The sequence below is a fragment of the Melozone crissalis genome, unplaced genomic scaffold (assembly GCF_028551555.1).
Source record: "Melozone crissalis strain CALT ecotype California unplaced genomic scaffold, PUWL_Pcris_2 ptg000086l_1, whole genome shotgun sequence".
NCBI classification, from domain to species: domain Eukaryota; kingdom Metazoa; phylum Chordata; class Aves; order Passeriformes; family Passerellidae; genus Melozone; species Melozone crissalis.
Window position 1 is genome coordinate 2,103,480 of NW_026535863.1, and position 20,144 is coordinate 2,123,623.

The 20,144-nt window shown below is 53.0% G+C and overlaps 1 protein-coding gene across 1 annotated transcript in view; it reads left to right on the plus strand.

Moving 5' to 3' along the window:
* The first annotated feature begins 217 nt into the window (after positions 1-217).
* The window catches only part of SLC6A17 (solute carrier family 6 member 17), a 28,703-nt gene continuing 8,776 nt past the window's right edge, over positions 218-20,144 (plus strand). The window contains exons 1-6 of the mRNA XM_054290830.1: positions 218-579; positions 9,566-9,970; positions 15,425-15,582; positions 16,810-16,936; positions 18,393-18,574; positions 19,990-20,100. Of these exons, the coding sequence (XP_054146805.1) occupies positions 9,685-9,970; positions 15,425-15,582; positions 16,810-16,936; positions 18,393-18,574; positions 19,990-20,100 (864 nt within the window). The 5' untranslated portion in view covers positions 218-579; positions 9,566-9,684. The remainder of the gene's footprint in view (positions 580-9,565; positions 9,971-15,424; positions 15,583-16,809; positions 16,937-18,392; positions 18,575-19,989; positions 20,101-20,144) is intronic.

Genomic DNA, 20,144 nt, shown 5'->3' on the forward strand with positions numbered 1-20,144 from the left:
AGGGATTTTCTTTTCCCCACAGCAAAACCAGACCCACCCCTTTGTGTCAGGACTCGACGCTACTTTTTTTTCGCCTGCCAGAGCCTCCCTCGTTGCAGGGGGGGTGGCCGGGCACCCCAGCTTTGACGCGCAGCGCTGGTGACTCAAGCCTGCGTCAGGGGCTGCGTGTCCCTTCGCGCTGATTTTTTTTTTTTTTTTTTAATAATTTCTCTCTTATTTTAAATTTTCTATCCCGTTTCTCCGCTGATTTCCCGGGAGCCGCTCGGAGTTGCCTCCCTCCGGCGGGGCCGGGCGAGCCCAGCGCGCATCCACCGGGCGGCGGCGGCGGGGCGGGCGGGGACCGTGAGCGGAGCGGAGCCGCCGGTGCCTCGGAGCATCCCCCAGGAGCCCTTCCCGAGCCCTGCCCGCCGTTCTCGGCCGCTGCCGCTCCCGTCTGCCCGGCTCCCTGCCACCTCCCTCCGCCCGCGCTCTCCTCTGGTGATTTCTGCCGGGATTTTGCGCCGTTTCCTCCAGCACCGGGCGAATTTCTCCTGGAATCGGGTTGGTTTTATCCTCCCTAGGAGCCGCCGCAGCGCCGAGGTGAGGATGCTCCCCCCATCCCCGCCCTGCCCGCCCTGGTGCCCCTTCCCCAGCGGGGAAAAGATGCTCAGGACCTGGGTGAGGTTAATGGAGGGGACAGCCCAGCCTGGACGCATCAGGCGTGGCCCTCGGGTGGTGGCATCCAGGGCTGGGGGGACATTTGAGGGCACTCCAGGGGCTGGGGGGTCACGGCCGGGGGTGGCTCTGGGTCCCTGCCCGGCTCCTGCTGCTGGGGGGGCTCATCCCGTGTGAGGATGGGTGGGAATGCAGCCTCCAGGTTGACCTTGACGGTAACATTGGGAGAGGAGAAAGCATTGGGCTGCAATGAGTATTTCAGTCCTGGTCCCTGGTGTGGTGATGGTGTTTTTGTCCCTTCTTTTATTTTTGTGCTGCTCTTTGAGTGTTTGGTTTGAGGTAGAAAATGGGGTTTGGGGTCCTTTTCACCAGGAAACGGGAATTTCCTGGTGAAATTCCCAGGATTGGGTGTGGGGAGCCCTCTGTGCACGCTGGATAAACCCAAAGGTGTGGGTTTTGGGCTGGTCCAAATTTCCACCGCTCTCGGAATGTGGGGCTCAAAGCAGCTGAGGAATCTGCTCCCAGCTCTTTGTAGAGGACCCAGAAGGTGAAATGCTGCTCCCTGGATCACGCCTTGTGTCTGAAGCACCTGAGCTTCCAATCCATCAGGAGCTGATGTAACTATTTCTGGTCTTGGGAGGAAAAAAACCCGGAGCAGGGCGGCAGCTGAGCTATTCTCGGCAGGGTGGAGAGTTCCTTGTGAATATTCCTCCAGAGGTGTCAGGACTAGGTCAAGGAACCTGGCTGGGGCTGTGACTGCTCCCAGGGAAATAAAATGTGGGTCTGAGCTGTCCACTGGGATGGAATGGAGATGGCTGTGCTGAAATCAGTAGGGATAAAAGGGTTCATTTTAAATCTGGAGTGACTCCACTGCTGCTTGAGGCTTGCAGAGAAATCTGGAGTTCCAGCAGAGCTGGAGTCACGAGGATCAGATTCACCCCAAATCAGATGCTGACCTGCCCACGTCCAGGTGAAATCACTGCCTTGGGAGGAGCAGCCCTGCTTTCACCCCATCCCGGGCTGGGTTTGGGTTTGTTTGTTTACAAACGTAGCAGCAGCTCCATGAATTACAACGGGGAAAAGCAGCACTCAGGGCGGGCTTTGGGTGCTGCCTTTTCGTTGCTTTTTAGGGCAAATCTTGGCTGGTTTGGGGCTCATTCAGTAACCTTTGGCTGGAAGTGGATGAGTTACAAAGGATCGCTGAGGTCTAAGTGGAAAACGATCATCTGGTGAATCAAACCAGCCCTGAAGGGGTCATATGATGGTTGCCTTTGCTCTGGTGTCACGTTATTGCAGCTGTGTGTGTTTTCATGCTGCTGAATGAGACATGAAAGGAGCCCTAAGCCCATGAACCCACGGGCTCACAGCTTCGTGACAAACCCGAGTGCCAGGGCTGCTTCTCTTGTGACCCATCAGCAAAACCCACCCGGAGGTTCCTTGGCACCTCCTGGTCACTGTCAGGTCACAGCCGTGTCCCTCTGGGGTGGGACAGACCCACCTGGTTGAAATGCTCATTTTTAATTCGCCCAACGTCATCTTGTGGCTTTTCCTGCCTCAGTTTCTCCTTTCTGGATCTGGGGCTTCTCCTCCCGTGCCTGTCTTGTGACCCATCAACAAAAACCCATCCGGAGGTTCTGTGGCACCTCCTGGGGACAAAGAGTTGCTATTGGGTCACAGCCATGTCCCTCTGAGGTGGGACAGACCCACCTGGGCTGGGCAGAGCTGGTGCAGCCCCAGCCCTGATTTCTGGAGAGGAATTTGGGATATTTATAACATCTGGGCGCTCTCAGCCAGCGGGGTGGGTGTAAGACAGAAGCGGGGGCAGCTCTGATTCATCAGCTCTCCTGTGTCACGATGCTAAAGCGGGAAGGGAAGGACGAGGGGCGGCTCCAGCTCGGGGGGAAATGTGAGAGGCTGGGCTCCTTAAGCCTTAGCCAGCCCTGGGGTGCTTCCCGTGCTCTGTCACCTTCTGACACCGACCCCAGCTGCAGTTTGTGCCTCCCCAGGGGTGGGTGTGAGGAGGGGACAGCCCTGGTGGCACTGTGTCACCCTGTGTCATTTCCACACAGTAGCAGAGCTCGTTTTAACGAGGGGACAATGGGAGCAGCCCTAATGAGCCCAGATGGTAAAACCCCTCTTCCAAGGAGCCACAGGCCGGGCAAGGAGGAGCAGATTTAAGATGGAGGTGTCTTGGACCAGCCTCTCTGGTGGAAAAGGGAGGTTTGAGTGGTGGAGGCCGTGGGAAGGCCCTCAGAGCAGGGCAGGGGTGGACAGAGCTGCAAAAGCTCTGCCTTGGGCAGGAATCTCTCCTTGGGGCTTTGAAGAGAAGTTTGGATGCGCTGGGAGGGCCCTGCCCTTGGTTTCCTGTGGCTTGGAGGAGCTGGATGCTTCCCAAATGACCAGCTCTGCCAGGGCCATCCCCACCCCAGCAGAGAGGCTCCCCTGACCTCAGGGAGCAGCAGGAAGGGGCCTGGAGCTGTTCTTCTCATGCTTGGGATGAGCATCCAGGTCTCCTTCCCTTGGCTCTTGGCTGTGCAGCACAGAGGGAGGACAGGAGGGATCCGTGCTCCTTCCTCCTCCTCTGCTCCTTGGTGACCTTGGATCTGTCCCTTCTCCTCCCTGGGCCAGGCTCCCCATCTCACTGAGCAGCCTTGCCCTGGGTGCAGCATTTCCCTGGCTCTGTGTGTATCAGGAGCTGCAAATTGATGCTCAGCTCTCCCAGCCCCAAGCTGAGAGTAGATTTCCACCTCCCGAAATCCCTCAGCTCCTCTGTCCCCACTCCTCCGTCCTTTCCCTGCTCTGTGACCTTGATGGGGTGAGCTGGAGCTTCCCAGGCCTGCTGAGCTGGGTACTGCACCAGGAACATCTCTGCCCTCTCCTTTAGGAGCTGTGGGGGATTTCTGTGCAAGCTGAAGGGGGAGAAATGGTAATGGTTGGGCAGGGAGGGACCAGCAGAGTCCCCAGGGATTGAAATGCTCATTTTTAATTCACCCAATCTCATCTTGTGGCTTTTCTTGCCTCAGTTTCTCCTTTCTGGACCCAAATGAGGGATAAATGTAGAATTTGGACACAGGAGTGGAGAGATTCCCCTGCACCCCATCATTTGGACCCGGAGCACGTTTGCTGCTCTCCTTGGGCTCTGCTGTAAATCCCCATCTCCTCCCTGCCTTCTCCTGCTCTCCCAGGCCCAGCTGAAAGCTTTGCTGACACATTTCCAGCCTGTTATTGCTCCCCAGCTGCTTTCCCAAGAAAGCAAGGATGGGCAGAGCCAGAACACGTGGCCTGGAGCCTCCCTCCTCCCCTGGCCCTTGGTGATGCTGCTGCCAGGGCTGGGAGTCTGGGGAGTCTTCATTCCCCCCAAATAGCACCCCAAAATCAGATTTTCTCCATGGCTGCTTTTGGGATCAATGGAAAGCTCTGAGCAAGGATTAAACCCCTGGGTGTGACAAGGCAGGAGCTTTCCTTCTCTCCTGACCCTTAGTGATACTGGGGATGTGGGGAGTCTTCACTCACCCCAAATAGCACCCCAAAAAGCAGCATTTCCCCATGGCTGCTTTTGGGATTTTTTGAAGCTTCTGAGCAGGATTAAACCCCTGGGTGTGACAAGGCAGGAGCTTCCTTCCTCCCCTGACCTTTGGTGATGCTGCTGTCAGGGCTGGGGGTCTAGGGGATCTTCACTCACCCCAAATAGCACCCCAAAAAGCAGCTTTTCCCCATGGCTGCTTTTGGGATTGTTGGGAGCTTCTGAGAAAGGATTAAACCACTGTGTGTGACAAGGCAGGAGCTTCTCCATCCCTGCCCTTCCCCTGGTGGGTTAAATCCAGTTTGTCCCATGGCAAACCAGTCCCACGTGCCTTAGATCTGCTGCTGTGGTGGTGCCCACACCAGTCCAAAGGGATGGGGTGCTTGGAGTCCCCCTGTGTCACCTGGGCATGGATGGGGACTCTCACTTTGTGCCAGCAGGAGCCCTGGACTCAGCCCAGGGCTCAGGGAATGGTGGAATGGTGCTCAGGGCTCAGGGAATGGTGTTTGCTGTCTGATGAGTTCAATGTGAAGGTTTCCACCGGGACCAGGGAAGTGGGAATCTCATTCAAGGACACAGCCAGGGACATGGAGCAGGATGAGGTGAGTTATTCCCTCCCCTTGTAATGCCTGCAGCACAAACTGGTCCTTTCCAGGGTCCTGCTGTGGCAAAAGCCACATTCCCTCTCCAGCTGGGTGCCACCAGTGCTGGTTTTACCTGGGCAAAGCTGTGGGTGCAAAGGCAGCCCTGGTCTGGCAGCACAAGTGAGGTTCTTGCAAGCCATGGGCTCTCAAAGACCCTAATCTGTCTTCTAAAGAGAGAGAAAAAATGCACATTTAAGAAAATTAAGGTCATGGGGACTAAGTAAACAAGCTGAATCTCCATCTGTCAGTGACAAGGGTTTTCTATCTCGCTCCAGCCCGGAAAGCTCCTGCTCATCAGCTGATCTGCCTTGTCTTTCTCACAGGGTGGTTGTTATTTTTGGCAGATGATTTTTTGATTAAATTCCCTTTTCCTACCAAAGGAATGCGCAGAAATACCTTTCTCAGATGGATTTGGGCTGTGCTTTTTCGTTTGAGGGTGCAGCCCTCGGGGCTGGTGCAAAAAGCTGGGGAAATGAGGAGGAAGAGCCCTGCTGACCTGGCTTTCCCTGGGCCCTGTTCCTGTCTGTGTGGGCTGGTGGCTTCGTGCAGGCTCTGCCTGGGCTCATCTCCCATTCCCAGCAGGGATGGCGATGGAGAAGGCTGGGTGTGCTCATCGGGAATGATCCTCTCTCCTCCAGCTGGGATCTCTGCCAGGATCTCAGGCTGGGGCTGAGCCATGGGGATACAGCAGGAACTCCCCAGAGCAGCCATGGGGCACTGCCAGAGCCATGCCAGGAGCAGGATCTGGATCTCTTCTCAATTTTCCCCTCTAATTCAGCTTGGGCATGGGCAGGAAGGCTTGTACCTGTCCTTCACCCTCCTGCCAATGTTTGGAGAGCCCATCCCCATCCCGTTAAAGCATCCCTGCTGATCCCACAAATCCTTTGGGAATGTTGCTGTCTGGAGTGTCCTACAAGGCTCTGAGAGCCTCTGGGGCTTTGTGGGTGCTGGAAGGACCCTGCTGATCCCCCAAATCCTTTGGGAACGTTGCTGTCTGGAGTGTCCTCCAAGGCTCTGAGAGCTTCTGAGGCTTTGTAGGCGGTGGAAGGACCCTGCTCTTTCAGGATCTGTGTCCTGGTGCCTCCCAGCTCCTCAGAACAACTTGGGGGGACCTAAACTGAGGAGAGGAACAGGCTGAGATCCACAGGGATGCTGTGGGGTCTGTGCTGACCCCTGGCTCAGCACCACCTACCCTGGAGCTGGCATCTCCCAGGGTTGGGGTGTCCCCTAAAAGCTCTTTGGGTGCCCTCACTGTGGGTCACTGTACTCTGGGGGCTTGGCCAGCACATCCTGCATCTTCTTGGCTCTCTCCCTAATCCTAAAGAGAAACTTTAGAGATCCTAAAGACTTATTTTAGGGGTCCTAAAGAGATATTTTAGAGATCCTGAAGAGAAACATTAGAGATCCTAAAGAGAAACTTTAGAGATCCTAAAGAGATATTTTAGGGATCCCAAAGAGAAACTTTAGGGATCCTAAAGAGATATTTAGGGGTCCTAAATAGATATTTTAGAGATCCTGAAGAGATATTTCAGGGGTCCTAAAGAGACGTTTTAGAGATCCTGAAGAGAAACATTAGAGATCCTAAAGAGAAACTTTGCAGATCCTAAAGAGATATTTTAGGGATCCTGAAGAGAAACATTAGAGATCCTAAAGAGAAACTTTAGAGATCCTAAAGAAATATTTTAGGGATCCTGAATAGATATTTTAGAAATCCTAAAGAGATACTTTAACCCCAAGCCCTCCTGGTGCTCTGCAGGAGCTGCTGAGCAGACAGGGAGCAGCGAACAGCCCGTGGGTGATTTATCCAGCTCTGCACAAACCCACACCGAGCCCGAGCCAGCTCGGATGGGAATCCTGCCCTTTCCTGGCTGCCGGGTGGTGCCCTGGCCGTGCTCGGAGCCCATCCCCAGCCGGCTGAGGATGCTCCAGCCCCGGGCAGCCACGTGCCGGTAATTGCCGCGATCGAGCAGCGAGCGCTGCTGTGAATGAGCCCTCGTTAGGAAATTAAACATCGCCGGCCTGGCCTCGACAAAATAACTCAAGCGGCTTCTCCGGAGGAGCCGGATCCGGGAAAGATGTGGAGCCGAGATGGTTGCTTGGCAACGGATGCAGCCGACGGTTGAAAATAGATTTTTAATTTTTTTTGATACAGGAACAGGGCCTGGGAAAGGGGGAACTTCCGACAGGGGTGAGAAAACACCGAGGTGAGGGTGGCTGAGGGGGAGGTTTCCTGCTCCTGGTGCTTTGCTGATGGGCTTTGCTGCCTGGGCTGAACCCACTGCCCTGAGTAGGGATGGGATTTTGGGCTGAGCTGGATCAAAAATGTCCAAGAGGAGATGAAATAAACAGGGCAGGAGACTTTTTCTTCTTTAAATGCTTTATTAAAAGTGATCAGCTCAAGGTTGGGAAGCTCGATGAGTCCGTGGTTTCTCCATCGTTGCTCCCAGGGTGACTCGGAGGAGGAGGAATATGCAGCTTTATCCACTGAAGGGCAGAGCTGGGGGTCCCATCCTCATGAAAACAGTGGGGATATACCCCGTGTTACGACTTTTGGGTTTTCCAGTCTCGTGGTCTTGGTTCCAGCTGAGGTCTTTGCTCAGGATGAGGGACAAGAAAGGTTCTCAGCATCTCTGCAGGCTCATCACTCTATTCCTCATGTCCAGACATCGCTCTGATCTCTTAATTCTGTGTTGGCTCATTGTTTTTGGGGTCTTTTCGGTAAGTTTGGTGGGGTAGCTTCTCATGGCATGCGGGTCCCGAGGTTATTTTGCATTCTCTCTGATGTCCCCTCCTCTCACCCATCTGGGGAGAAGAACCATCAACTTAGCCCCAAGCAGGGCTATATTGATACAAAAGGAGCAATTAATGAAAATGATTTATGGTTACAATAACAAACAAACAGGTAGAACTTCACCTTGGCAGCACTGGTTTCACTCTGCAACCCTTTTTTTCTCCAAAATAAGATTTTTTTGCTTATAACAGGAGAGAAGAGCTGGGAATGGCTCTGGAAAAGCCCCCAGGGTGGGAGAAGGTGGTACTGCACCCAGCTGGGGTGGGTCAGGTCTGGGAGCAGAGCACCACCATGGCCCAGGCACCAGCCTGGTGTCCCCTGGGAGCAGAGATGGAGAGGACAGCAAAGACAAGAGTGCAGCTCTTCAGGAGGGTCCCTTTTCCAAGCTGGGGGATTTATTGTGGCAGGTCTGTGTTTTCTCCCCAGCTGATGTTGCACCATGGTCCAGTTTGGGTCCAGTCTCTGTCCCATCTGACCCCAGTGCTCCCAGTATGGAGAGGAAGCACATGGTGCTTTCCCAGTTTGGGGATCCCCAGCCCAGTGGAGCAGATTTCCACAATGAACCCAAGATTTTTGAGGCAGGGGGAAAATCTGCAGGGCTGGGCTGGGTTCTGGGCACCTCCTGAGGTGCTTCTGTGCAGGATTGCTCCTCCTGACCCACTCTGAAGGCTGGGGAAGTGAAGGTGCCAGGGGTGATGGCTTTGCCTTGGCTGCTGCTGTTTTTGCAGCTGTTATCTGCTGTAAAGCTGCCTGGGGAGATTGAGCACCAGGCTCCAAGGCTTTTCAGTCACTCTTGATAACTTTCTGGGATGCAGAGATAGCCTGGGCATGTGTCACTGTGCCCTGAGTGCTCCCAAGCTGTCGTGGAGCGAAGCTGGGGCTGTTCTGATGGTCAGGAGGGGAGGGAGCAGGACAGGCAGGGCAGAGCCTGGGTTTGGTGTCAGGCCTTGGGAGGTTCAGCTGCTGGGCTGGAGGTGTTAGAGGAGAGAAGAGGTGTCACAGGTATGTGACCTGTCATCACCTGTCACTGTCCTCTGGAGCACAGGGAAACTCCTCTCTCTGGGACACAGGAGGCTCTTCTCCATTTCTCCATGGATGAGAGCAGCTGTGGTTGGCCTTGGTACCCTGGGAGTGTCCAAGGACAAGGCTGGACAGGGCTTGGAGCAGCCTGGGGCAGTGGAAGGTGTCCCTGGTCTATGGATGGTGTCCCTGGTCTATGGGTGGTGTCCCTGGTCTATGGAAGGTGTCCCTGCCCATGGCAGGGGTGGGCTTGGATGAGCTTTAAGGTCCTTTCAACCCATACCATCCTGGTACTCTCTAATTCTCAACCAGAACGTTGCTCCTGGTCCATCATTCCTGGAGCAGGAGACCCTCCAGGTTCAGGTGAATGTCCCAAGACACGGGGGTTGGACGCCCTTCTCTCCTGGTGCTGCAGGTCCCACCAGCTCACAGGGATGGACACCCTTCTCTCCTGGTGTTGCAGGTCCCAAATCACAGGGGATTCCTTCTCTCCTTACAGGGGAACCTTTCTCGCTGGGTGCTGCAGGTCCCACCAGCTCACAGGGGGTGGACACCTTTCTCTCCTGGTGCTGCAGGTCCAAAACCACAGGGGATGGACACCCTTCCCTTCTGGTGCTGCAGGGATGGATACCCTTCTCTCTGGGTGCTGCAGGGATGGACACCCTTCTTTCCAGGTGCTGCAGGTCCCAAACCTCAGGGAATGGCCACCCTTCTCTCTGGGTGCTGTAGGTGCCAGCTCACAGGGGGTGGACACCTTTCTCTCTGGGTGCTGCCACTCCCACCAGCTCACAGTGGTGGACACCCTTCTCTCCTGGTGCTGCAGGTCCCAGTCACAGGGGATGTTCACCCTTCTCTCCTGGTGCTGCCGTTCCCACCATCCCACTGCAGATAAGCCAAACCCAACTGACCCTGGCTGACCCTTTCCCCACACAGGTCCTGCTGATGAAGAGGAGGTGAGCCCCGAGCTGTAGCTCCCACTCTGTGCTGCTCCCTGCGGGACCTTCCTCCTCTTCCTCCTCCTCCGTGCCCGATCCCGCCCCGGGGCCGCCCCGATGCCGAAGAACAGCAAGGTGACGCAGCGGGAGCACAGCAGCGAGCATGTCACCGAGTCGGTGGCCGACCTGCTGGCCCACCAGGAGCCCGTGGACTACAAACGCAGCGTCCTCAACGTGACAGGGGATGCGTGGGACAAGCAGAAGGAGGGGGACGAGGATCTGGAGGCGGAGAACCGGCCGGCATGGAACAGCAAGCTGCAGTACATCCTGGCGCAGATCGGCTACTCCGTGGGGCTGGGCAACGTCTGGCGCTTCCCCTACCTGTGCCAGAAGAATGGAGGAGGTGAGACATGGGCAGGGATGGGCTCAGGGTTTGAAATGGGGCAGGGATGGGCTCGGGTTTGGTGTTGCTGAAATGGCTCCCAAGGGATTAAAGAGTCTTTTTGCCAACCCCGTGACAGAAGAAGTCGAGATTCCTCAGCTCTGGTTTTCAAGGTTTATTTTCTGTTATCTATTCCATTCTTTCTCTGACCCACCGAGAGCTGTCCAGCAGGTTGGGTTGTGGCACAGTGACTGCCCTTGGGGTGGTTCTAGTTCTTTATACTGAGAACTACGCGTACTTTATTTACCTTTATTTACCCTACCTCTGCCAGAAGAATGAAGGAGATGAGACATGGGGAGGGATGGTCTTGGGTTTGGTGTTGCTGAAATGGCTCCCGAGGGATTAAAGAGTCTTTTTCCCCACACCTGTGACCAAAGAAGAAGATGAGATTCCTCAGCTCTGGTTTTCAAGGTTGTTGATTTTTCCTTATCTATTCCATTCTTTGAGATCTGTCCAGCAGGTTGGGTTGTGGCACAGTGACTGCCCTTGGGGTGGTGTTAGTTCTTTATACTAAGAACTACATGTACTTTATTTACCTTTATTTACCCTACCTCTGCCAGAAGAATGGAGGAGGTGAGAGATGGGGCAGGGATGGGCTCGGGTTTGGTGTTGCTGAAATGGCTCCCGAGGGATTAAAGAGTCTTTTTCCCAGCCGTGTGACCAAAGAAGAAGTTGCGATTCCTTGGTTCTGGTTTTCAAGGTTGTTTATTTTTCCTTATCTATTCCATTCTTTCTCTGACCTGCTGAGGTCTGTCCAGCAGGTTTCCAAGAGCAGCCCAGAGGGTCAGGTCCCTCCCAGCTGTGCTGAGCCCCACTACCCTTCATAACACTGATTACAGAGTGGGTTCCTCATCATTAATCCAAACCCAACCATGCTGGAGGGAGCCAGGACAGTGCCCCTGTCCTCTCTGTGTTCCCAGTGCTCCATCTTTTACCATGGCCCCAGCCCTGCAGCTGCCCTCAATAATTCAAACATCTCCCGTGTCACATCAGGATGAGTCATTCGTGAGTGCAGTCAGCACTCCCCTCCCTCCCAGGGCTGCTCAGCCACGTTCCCTTCCCTCCCCATCCAGGATGGAGCTGGAAGTGCCTGACTCCTGCATCCCAGCACCTCCCAGAGCCCTGCTTGGCTCAGTTTGGCTTGGTTTTGGCTAAGCACAGCTCTTCATGGGTGTTCACCCCAAATTCAGGGCTGGGAGAGGTCAGTACAGCCCTGCTGGCTTCATCACACAGCTGGCCTCTGATTGCCAAGAAAGTTTTCCCCACTAAATGAGATTTAGAACCACATTTCCCCATTAAATGAGATTTTAAAACCAGATTTAGAGCCAGAGGTTGGAGAAGCAGCATCCTCCTTCTCTGCAAGGATTAACCCGGCTGTGCTTCAGTTTCCCCATGCCACAGCAATCTGTAATTAACCATAATTAGTGCACTCAGTGAAAAATCCTCAGCTTAGGCTGAGCTCTCTGCTGTCCTGTTATTTGGGGGCTTTTTTCCTCAGCTGAGCAGTTCAGGGGTTTGGGTGTTGGGGAAGATGAAACAGGAAAGCCTTATAAATATGATTGCCTGCCAAAAGATTTTGAGAAAATGGAAACTATAAGTGAGATTGAAATGAAAGCAAGTTTTGAGATCCCTCAGTTACTGAACAACTGGAAAACAATGGTGTGGCCAGATGAAAGTAATCCCCTTTGGATGGAACAACACCCTCTGCTTGCAGACAGGCCCAAGGGTCAGAGCAGACCCTGCCAGCTTGGCAGAAGGGGCCCAAAGAGGAGTTTTTAGGGTTTAAAATGTAACACAGTGTGGTAATGTAATGATTCTTATGGCTGTATGGAAATGCTGTAGGATTTGTATCTTGTACTAGATTGGTTAGTGAGAATCACAATATTCAACACAGAAGATGATTTATGGTATTGTAACGGGAACTTCACTGTCTTAACTCTTACCTCTTGTCTCTTAGCTGTTGCCTTTTACTCTCTTACCCCGTTTATTCTCTTACCCCCTCTTTTACTCTCTTACCCTTTTACTCCCTCACCCTCTCATCCTCTCTGCCCCTCTCTTCTCTCAGTCCTGCTCCAGCTGTGGCTGGCAGCTCCCAGCAGGGCCCTGCACCCAGGCCCTTTGCAATAACCCACAAGTTCCCAGCCCTGGCTGCAGAGATCTCTCGTTTCCATCCATCCCCACCGTTCTACCCCCGACGCTCTGACATTTGGGGGGGACGGACAGACAGACAGACAGACAGACAGAGCTTTCCTGGCGCTGTGAGCAGCTCCAGGATGCGATGACTGTGGCTGCTTTCCCTGCTGTTCTCCCAGCAGGTGTGTGCGGGGGCCGAGCGGCTCCGTGCTGCTGCCAGGATGGGCTGCAGCCAAATCCCCGGGACTCGGCGTGCCGGGAGCCAGCAGGGGCTGCCAGCTCTGCCCTGGTGCTGCACAGGCATGAGCTGCTCACCTTTACAGGCACCACAGCAGGGAAATCTCCAATGCTGGACAAATCTGCATCTGAATCTGTCTCGCGTCCACCTGTCTGCAGGGTGAGATAGCCAGGAGAGTGTTGCACAGATGGGATGCTCATGGTCCTCCCTGGATTTCCCTGAGCTCCAGCTCTGCTCTCTGCCTCTCCTTTTACCCTCCTTCTACCCTCACCCTGGGCTGCTGCACCTCAATATTGCCAGCTGGGGTCTATGTGCAAATCAGAAATGGGATGGGACTGTTAGGAATGTGCCTTGAGCTGTTTTATTTTCCAGCCTCACTCTCATTACATGGTTATGACAATAGGAAGATGCCACTGGCTCACATCCCAGGCTGCAGATGAACAACTCAATGTTACAACTCACTTTAAAAGTTTTTTGACCAATCACACAAAGCAAAAGCACATTGACAGTATTTATATCTGCATAATATATATTCTATATTGACAGTAGTTCTATCCAACCACTATAAGCACATGTACCTGTGGTTAAAACAATGCTTGCTTATTTAGAATACAATACCTGCTTGTAAGCCTTAAAATACAATGCACAGAGCTCCATTATTAAGCTTCAACGTTCCTAATATCTCACTAGATACACTTTTCTGTAGCTTAGGGAGTTATTCTAGACAAGCATTAATACACAGACCGTTGATCTATTCGTCCTTACTTTTCTACTTATATAACTTTTCTGCTAGCAAACCTTATGGCTGCTGCTTAGCTCCAATCACAGTTCTGCTGTCTCTAAGGCCTTTTGCAGCTGTCCCAAAACCCTCCGATTTTATGGATTCCTACACTCAATTTCTCTCCCTGCCTCCATTTTTAACTCACCATCCCCATCCATGCTGGGGCTGGTTCACTTATCAGAGTCCCTGCTTGGAGCAGCACCCCCTGCCCTGGTCCTGCCTGGCCGGGGGAGTGGTGTGTTTCCGTGTTCACAAGGGTCCCTGGATGAGGGAAGAGATGAGGATCTGACTCCATGTTGCAGAAGGCTTGATTTATTATTTTATGATATATATTATATAATACTAATATATTATATAGTATATATAATATATTATATATATTATATTATATTAAAACTATACTAAAAGAATAGAAGAAAGGACTTCATCAGAAGGCTGGCTAAGAATAGGAAAAGAAGGAATGATCACAAAGGCTTGTGACTGAGACAGTCAAGACAGCTGACTGTGATTGGCCATTAATTACAAACAACCAACATGAGACCAATCACAGATGCACCTGTTGCATTCCACAGCAGCAGATAATCAATGTTTACATTTTGTTCCTGAGGCCACTCAGCTTCTCAGGAGGAAGAATCCTAAGGAAAGGATTTTTCATGAAAAGATGTCTGTGACAGTGGTGGCTGTCACTGGAGTGTCAATCCAGGCGGGAATTTTGGTTGCCTTTGGACCTTCTGCTGCCCTGCAGGAGCCAGGCCCATTCTCCTGAGCCCATTCCTGAGCTTCTGGCAGGAGCTGGAGCTGTTCCTCAGGCAGAAGGTGCAGCGTGAGTCATCGCATCCCTTACGGTCATCGCTTCTGCTTTGGGAACCACCAGCTCCTCTCCAGCCCCAGCACTCAGACAGACATTAATTGAGTTTTAATCTGAGCTGTTTCCACTCCTTGGCCATGCAGGGTGGCACATGGCACGGTGATGGTGCTGCTGGGAATGTGGGATGTCCAGGGGGATGTGTTGGGACAGGGGGACAGGACAGCTCCAGGAATGTGGCTGTGTCCCCAGGGGTCAGCTCATGGAGGTGGCTCCTTGCACATGGTGTCTCGGTTTGGAAAGCCAGGTGTCTGCTAAGGAAGGCAGGAGCCTCCACTGAAATGGAAAATGTAAACCCCCTCCCTCTGAATTGCTATAAATTTTAAATTAAGGGGCTCTCAGGCAAAAATATGGGAGCAGGAATAACAGTTCTTTATTGGGGAAGAAAATAAAAGGATAAAATAAACAATGCAGTACAAAGAACAACACTGCCAGAGTCAGAACCCAGCCTGACACCCTGTGGGTCAGGGTGTTGGCAGCAGTCCCATTGAAATTGTGGCTCAGCCCTCCTGCAGTGTCAGGGCTGGTTCTGCTGGAGCAGGGATCCTGGAGAAAGGTGCAGTCTCTGCCTCTGAAGATGCAGTGGAAGAAGAGGCAGCTGCTGTTCCTCTGGGCAATCCAGTGGAGAAGCTGTGCTGGTGTTCCAGAATCTCCAGATTATATCTGGGTAGGAATGCTTGGCTCCTCCCTCTGGGCTCACATCTCCCAATGGGATGCTGTAGTTCTTATCAGCCATGCAGGGACATTCACTGGCCATGGACAGAAGAGATCTGGAGGGAGGACTGGCTGTAGTAGAGATAAAGAAAGCTGCCCAATGAACAGAAGATAACTGCCTCATCTCTGACAGATGGCAATGAAATGCACATTGCTTTGCAATCCAGGACACATTGGAGATTTGTCTGTGTGGATTCAGGGTGTCCTTGGGGGCCTTGGGGTCAATCCCACATGATCCACACTGGCAGGGAATGCAACAGCCATTGCTTCCACACGTTTGCTCCTCTGCACAGCTTGTCCTCTGGCCCAGCTCTGATCTGCATTCCTGGACCACAAAACTATGGAAACCTTTAGGCTGGAAAAGCTCTTGCAGATCATTGAGTCCAAATATGAACCCAGCACAAGGCCACCACCAGCCCATGTTCCCACCTGGCACACCCCCATGGTTTTTAAGCCCTTGCAGGGATGGGGATTGCCCTGCTGCCCTGCATAGCCTGTGCCAGTGCCTGACCATCCTTCCATGAAGAAATTTGTCCCCATATCCAATCTCAGCCTCCCATGGTACAACTTGAGGCTGTTTGCAAATGAAGTGATGGACCAGGCAGAGCCTGCTCAGCTCTGCCCTGCTTGTCCATCTGTCCTCGGAGCAGGGAGATTTGCAATGACTTTTCTCTCCCCTTCCAGGTGCCTACCTGGTCCCTTACCTGGTCCTGCTCATCATCATCGGGCTGCCCCTTTTCTTCCTGGAGCTGGCCGTGGGGCAGAGGATCCGCCGGGGCAGCATCGGCGTCTGGAACTACATCTGCCCCCGCCTGGGGGGCATCGGCTATGCCAGCTGCCTGGTGAGCACAGCCCTGCCCCAGGGACCCTCCAGGGCCACTCTGGGACCCTCCAGGGCCACCCCGGGACCCTCCAGCTTCACCTGGGGACCCTCCAGGGCCACCCTGGGACCCTCCAGCTTCACCTGGGGATGCTCCAGTCCCATCCCAGGGGACCCTCCAGGGCCACCTCGGGGACCCTCTAGCCCTGCCCTGGAGTCTGCAGGGTGAGGCAAACCTCGAGGAGCCCCAGGGTGTAGGAATGGGCTCTCTGTTAACAGAGTGACAAAACTATCCTCTGTCTCCTTAAAAAGGAAAAAAGCCCAGAAGTTTCTCTCCTCAATTAGGTGAAAGGACACCTTATAGGACTTGGGGGACTTCACCGCAAACTTAAGGATAGCCAATTGGACAGGAGCTAAAAAGTCTCACCTAATCAATTTACTAGAAAAAGAAGTGAACAAAGAAACAAATTGCTTTTGTGAGGTGTTTTACCAGGAGCAAGAACCTCTTGCACTTAGCTCAGTTTTTCTCTGTTTGTTATTTTGCCTTTTATTAAACCTTTTTGTTTCCAACACTGCAACAAGAGCCATCCTGCTGATTTTATGCCTCCAAAGGTAGCTGAGCTATCTTGGGTGAGTAATAGACCTCCAAGAGCTCATGAGACCTGGCTCAAAGAATCTCCTGTAACACCAGGGGGAGGCTGGAGAGGTCAAGAGGTGTTTTTGCAGCTCCACCCATGGCTAGGGGCTTGTGACCATGTTCACAGGAGTCTTAGGATGAGGGAAGAGATGAGGATTTGACTCCATGTTTCAGAAGGCTTGATTTATTATTTTATTATATATATTACATTAAAACTATACTAAAAGAATAGAAGAAAAGGTTTCATCAGAAGGCTAGCTAAGCTAAGAATAGAATGGAATGATAACAAAGGCTTGTGGCTCAGACAGAGAGTCCGAGCCAGCTGACTGTGATTGGCCATTAATTAGAAACAACCACATGAGACCAATCACAGATGCACCTGTTGCATTCCACAGCAGCACATAACCATTGTTTACATTTTGTTCCTGAGGCCTCCCACCTTCTCAGGAGGAAAAATCCTAAGGAAAGGATTTATCATAAAAGTTGTCTGTGACACGGGCTGGTGTGGGAATGCTCCCACCCCTGGTCCCGGCAGCCCCAGAGATGCCCTGGGCACATTTCACTGCCCTGTGGTTTGATGCTGTGTTCTCCTCCCTCCTTCCTCCCTTCCAGGTCTGTTTTTTTGTTGGTCTCTACTACAACGTTATCATTGGCTGGAGCATCTTTTACTTCTTCAAGTCCTTCCAGTACCCCCTGCCCTGGAGTGAGTGCCCCATCGTGAGGAATGGCTCGGTGGCTGGTGAGGCACAGGGAATGGGCTGGGAGGGGGCAGGGATCAGGCAAGGGGGGCTCTGGGACACTGGGGGACGTGTCACCAAGCCCAGCAGAACGTGGGGCCACAGCAGGTAGAGGTTCCTCTCTGGTCCAACTGACCATGTGAAGAGCTTCCCCTTGGGTTGGATGAGTGTCTCTGGTGTTCTCTGTCCCCAGTGATGGGATTTGATGCCAGTTTGTCAATCCAGAATCCCCACTGATGGGATTTGATGCCAGTTTGTCAATCCAGAATCCCGAATCCTCACTCATGGGATTTGTTACCAGTTTGGGAATCCACAAACCCCACTGATGGGATTTGATGCCAGTTTGGGAATCCAGAATGGGATTTGATTCCAATTTGTCGATCCAGAATCCCCACTGATGGGATTTGATGCCACTTCAGGAATCCAAAGTCCCGAATCTCCACTGATGGGATTTGATACCAGTTTGGGAGTCCAGAATCTCCACTGATGGGATTTGATGACACTCTGGCAATCCAGAATCCCGAATCCCCACTGATGGGATTTGATGCCGGTTTGGGAATCCAGAATGGAATTTGATACCAGTTTGGGTATCCAGAATGGGATTTGATGCCACTTCGGCAATCCAGAATCCCCACTGATGGGATTTGATGCCAGTTTGGCCATCCAGAGTCCCCACTGATGGGATTTTCAGGCTGCCTCAGTGCTTGAGGCCAGGATCTCACCCAGGATTGTGGAGGGAAGCAGTGAGAATCAGGCAGGGGCTGCTCCACTGCCTGACTGAGACATGGATGGAGCTAATGAGGTTTTATAACATCTGAGCATCAGCCTGGGACTCTCTGAGAGGTTTTATAGCAAATGAAAATGTCTCTCCCCGTATTTAACATCTCATTTTCACCTGGCAGTAGTTTTATGTCCTGTCTCTTCTTTTCCCTGCTAAGAATAAGCCCCATAAATTTCTGCCCCTCAGTTTCCAGGGGTGTCTCCCTTCCCTGGCTGCCTCCAGCAGGTCTGTGTGACCGTGTTCACAGGGTGTGAGGATGAGGGAAGAGATGAGGATCTGACTCCGTGTTTCAGAAGGCTGATTTATTACTTTATGATATATATTACACTAAAATTATACTAAAAGAATAGAAGAAAGGATTTCATCAGAAGGCCAGCTAAGAATAGAATAGCAAAGAAGAATGATAATAAACGTTTGTGGCTCAGACTCTCTCCGATCCAGCTGACTGTGATTGGCCATTAATTAGAAACAACCACATGAGACTAATCACAGATGCACCTGTTGCATCCCACAGCAGCAGATAACCATTGGTTACATTTTGTTCCTGAGGCCTCCCAGCTTCTCAGGAGGAAAAATCCTAAGGAAAGGATTTTCCATAAAAGATGTCTCTGACATTTGATCAGCCCAGGAGACAGTGGATGCCTCTCCCCTCATGCTCTCCTGCCTCTCTCCTGCAGTTGTGGAGCCAGAATGTGAGAGGAGCTCGGCCACCACCTACTTCTGGTACCGGGAGACCCTGGACATCTCCAACTCTATCTCTGAGAGCGGGGGGCTCAACTGGAAGATGACCCTGTGTCTGCTGGTGGCCTGGAGCCTGGTTGGCTTGGCCATGATCAAAGGCATCCAGTCCTCAGGGAAGGTGGGTGTTGGTGGCCACCTGAGCCTGGCTGGGCTCTGTCCTGGGAGTGGGAACCTGCTGGACACACTGTCCTGTGTCCCATTTCCAGAGGAATGCTGTGTCCCCTGGGATGGTCACACCCGCTCCACAGTTGGGGTCACCTCTGGAGGATCAAGAATAAGATCAAAAGAGGGTTTAGGGAAGAGGCTTAGTTCAACTGATACATGGAGCCAGGCCTCAGCCACACCAGCATAGAGAATCCCCCTGAGCTCCAGCACTTCTCAGAATCACTTTGGTTGGAAAAGGCCTTTGAGGTCATCAAGTCCTACCTGTGACCCAACACCACCCTGTCAACCAGACTATGGCACTGAGAGCTACATCCAGCCTTTCATTAAACACCTCCTGGGATGGTGACTCCAGCAGCTCCCTGGCCAGCCCCTTGTGGTGCCCATTCGCTTGTTCTGTGAAGATCTTCTTCCTAATGCCCACCTAAAGCTCCCTTGGTGCAGCTTGAGGCTGTGTCCTCTTGTCTTTCCTGGGAGCAGAGCCTGACCCCCCCCTGGCTGCACTCTCCTGTCAGGGAGCTGTAGAGAGTGATGGGGTCACCCCTGAGCCTCCTCTTCTCCAGGATAAACAGCACTGACAGAGTCAGAACCCAACCTGACAGCCTGTGGGTCAGGGTGTTGGCAGCAGTCCCATTGGAATTGTGGCTCAGCCCTCCTGCAGTGTCAGGGCTGGTTCTGCTGGAGCAGGGATCCTGGAGAAAGGTGCAGTCTCTGCCTCTGAAGATGCAGTGGAAGAAGAGGCAGCTGCTGTTCCTCTGGGCAATCCAGTGGAGAAGCTGTGCTGGTGTTCCAGAATCTCCAGATTATATCTGGGTAGGAATGCTTGGCTCCTCCCTCTGGGCTCCCATCTCCCAGTGGGATGCTGTAGTTCTTATCAGCCATGCAGGGACATTCAATGGCTGTTATCAGCAGATGTCCCCTCCCCAGGGGGGAGTGATTGTGGTCACTCAGAGAGAGAGAAGGAAAACTGCCCACTTGACAAAGGTAATCTGCCATACAGATGGTAATGGAAAACATCTTGCCTTGCAATCTGGAAGAACAGGTGAAGAATCCCTGCCCTGCTCCTGCTGGCCACACCATTCCTGATCCAGGCCAGGAGCCATTGGCCTCCTTGGCCACCAGAGCACTGCTTGCTCATGTCCAGCTGCTGTCCATCAGTGCCCCCAGGTCCCTTTCAGCCTGGCCACTGCCCAGCCACCTGCGCCATCCTGCCCGAGGGGTCCCACAGTTCATCCCTGGGGATCCAGCCCATCCTGGGGAGGGAAACGCTCCCTTCTCCCCCCTGTGAGCTGTTCCAGGGCTGGGTGGGAGGGTGGCTGGGCCCAGGGGCAGGAATTGAGGCTCTGTGTGTGTTCATCTCTCCTGCTCCAGGTGATGTACTTCAGCTCCCTCTTCCCATACCTGGTGCTTGTTTGCTTCTTGGTGCGGGGGCTGCTGCTGCGTGGGGCAGTGGATGGGATCATGCACATGTTCACACCCAAGGTGAGAGTTCAAAGTTCTACTTTCCCTCCTGGCTGGTCATGCCC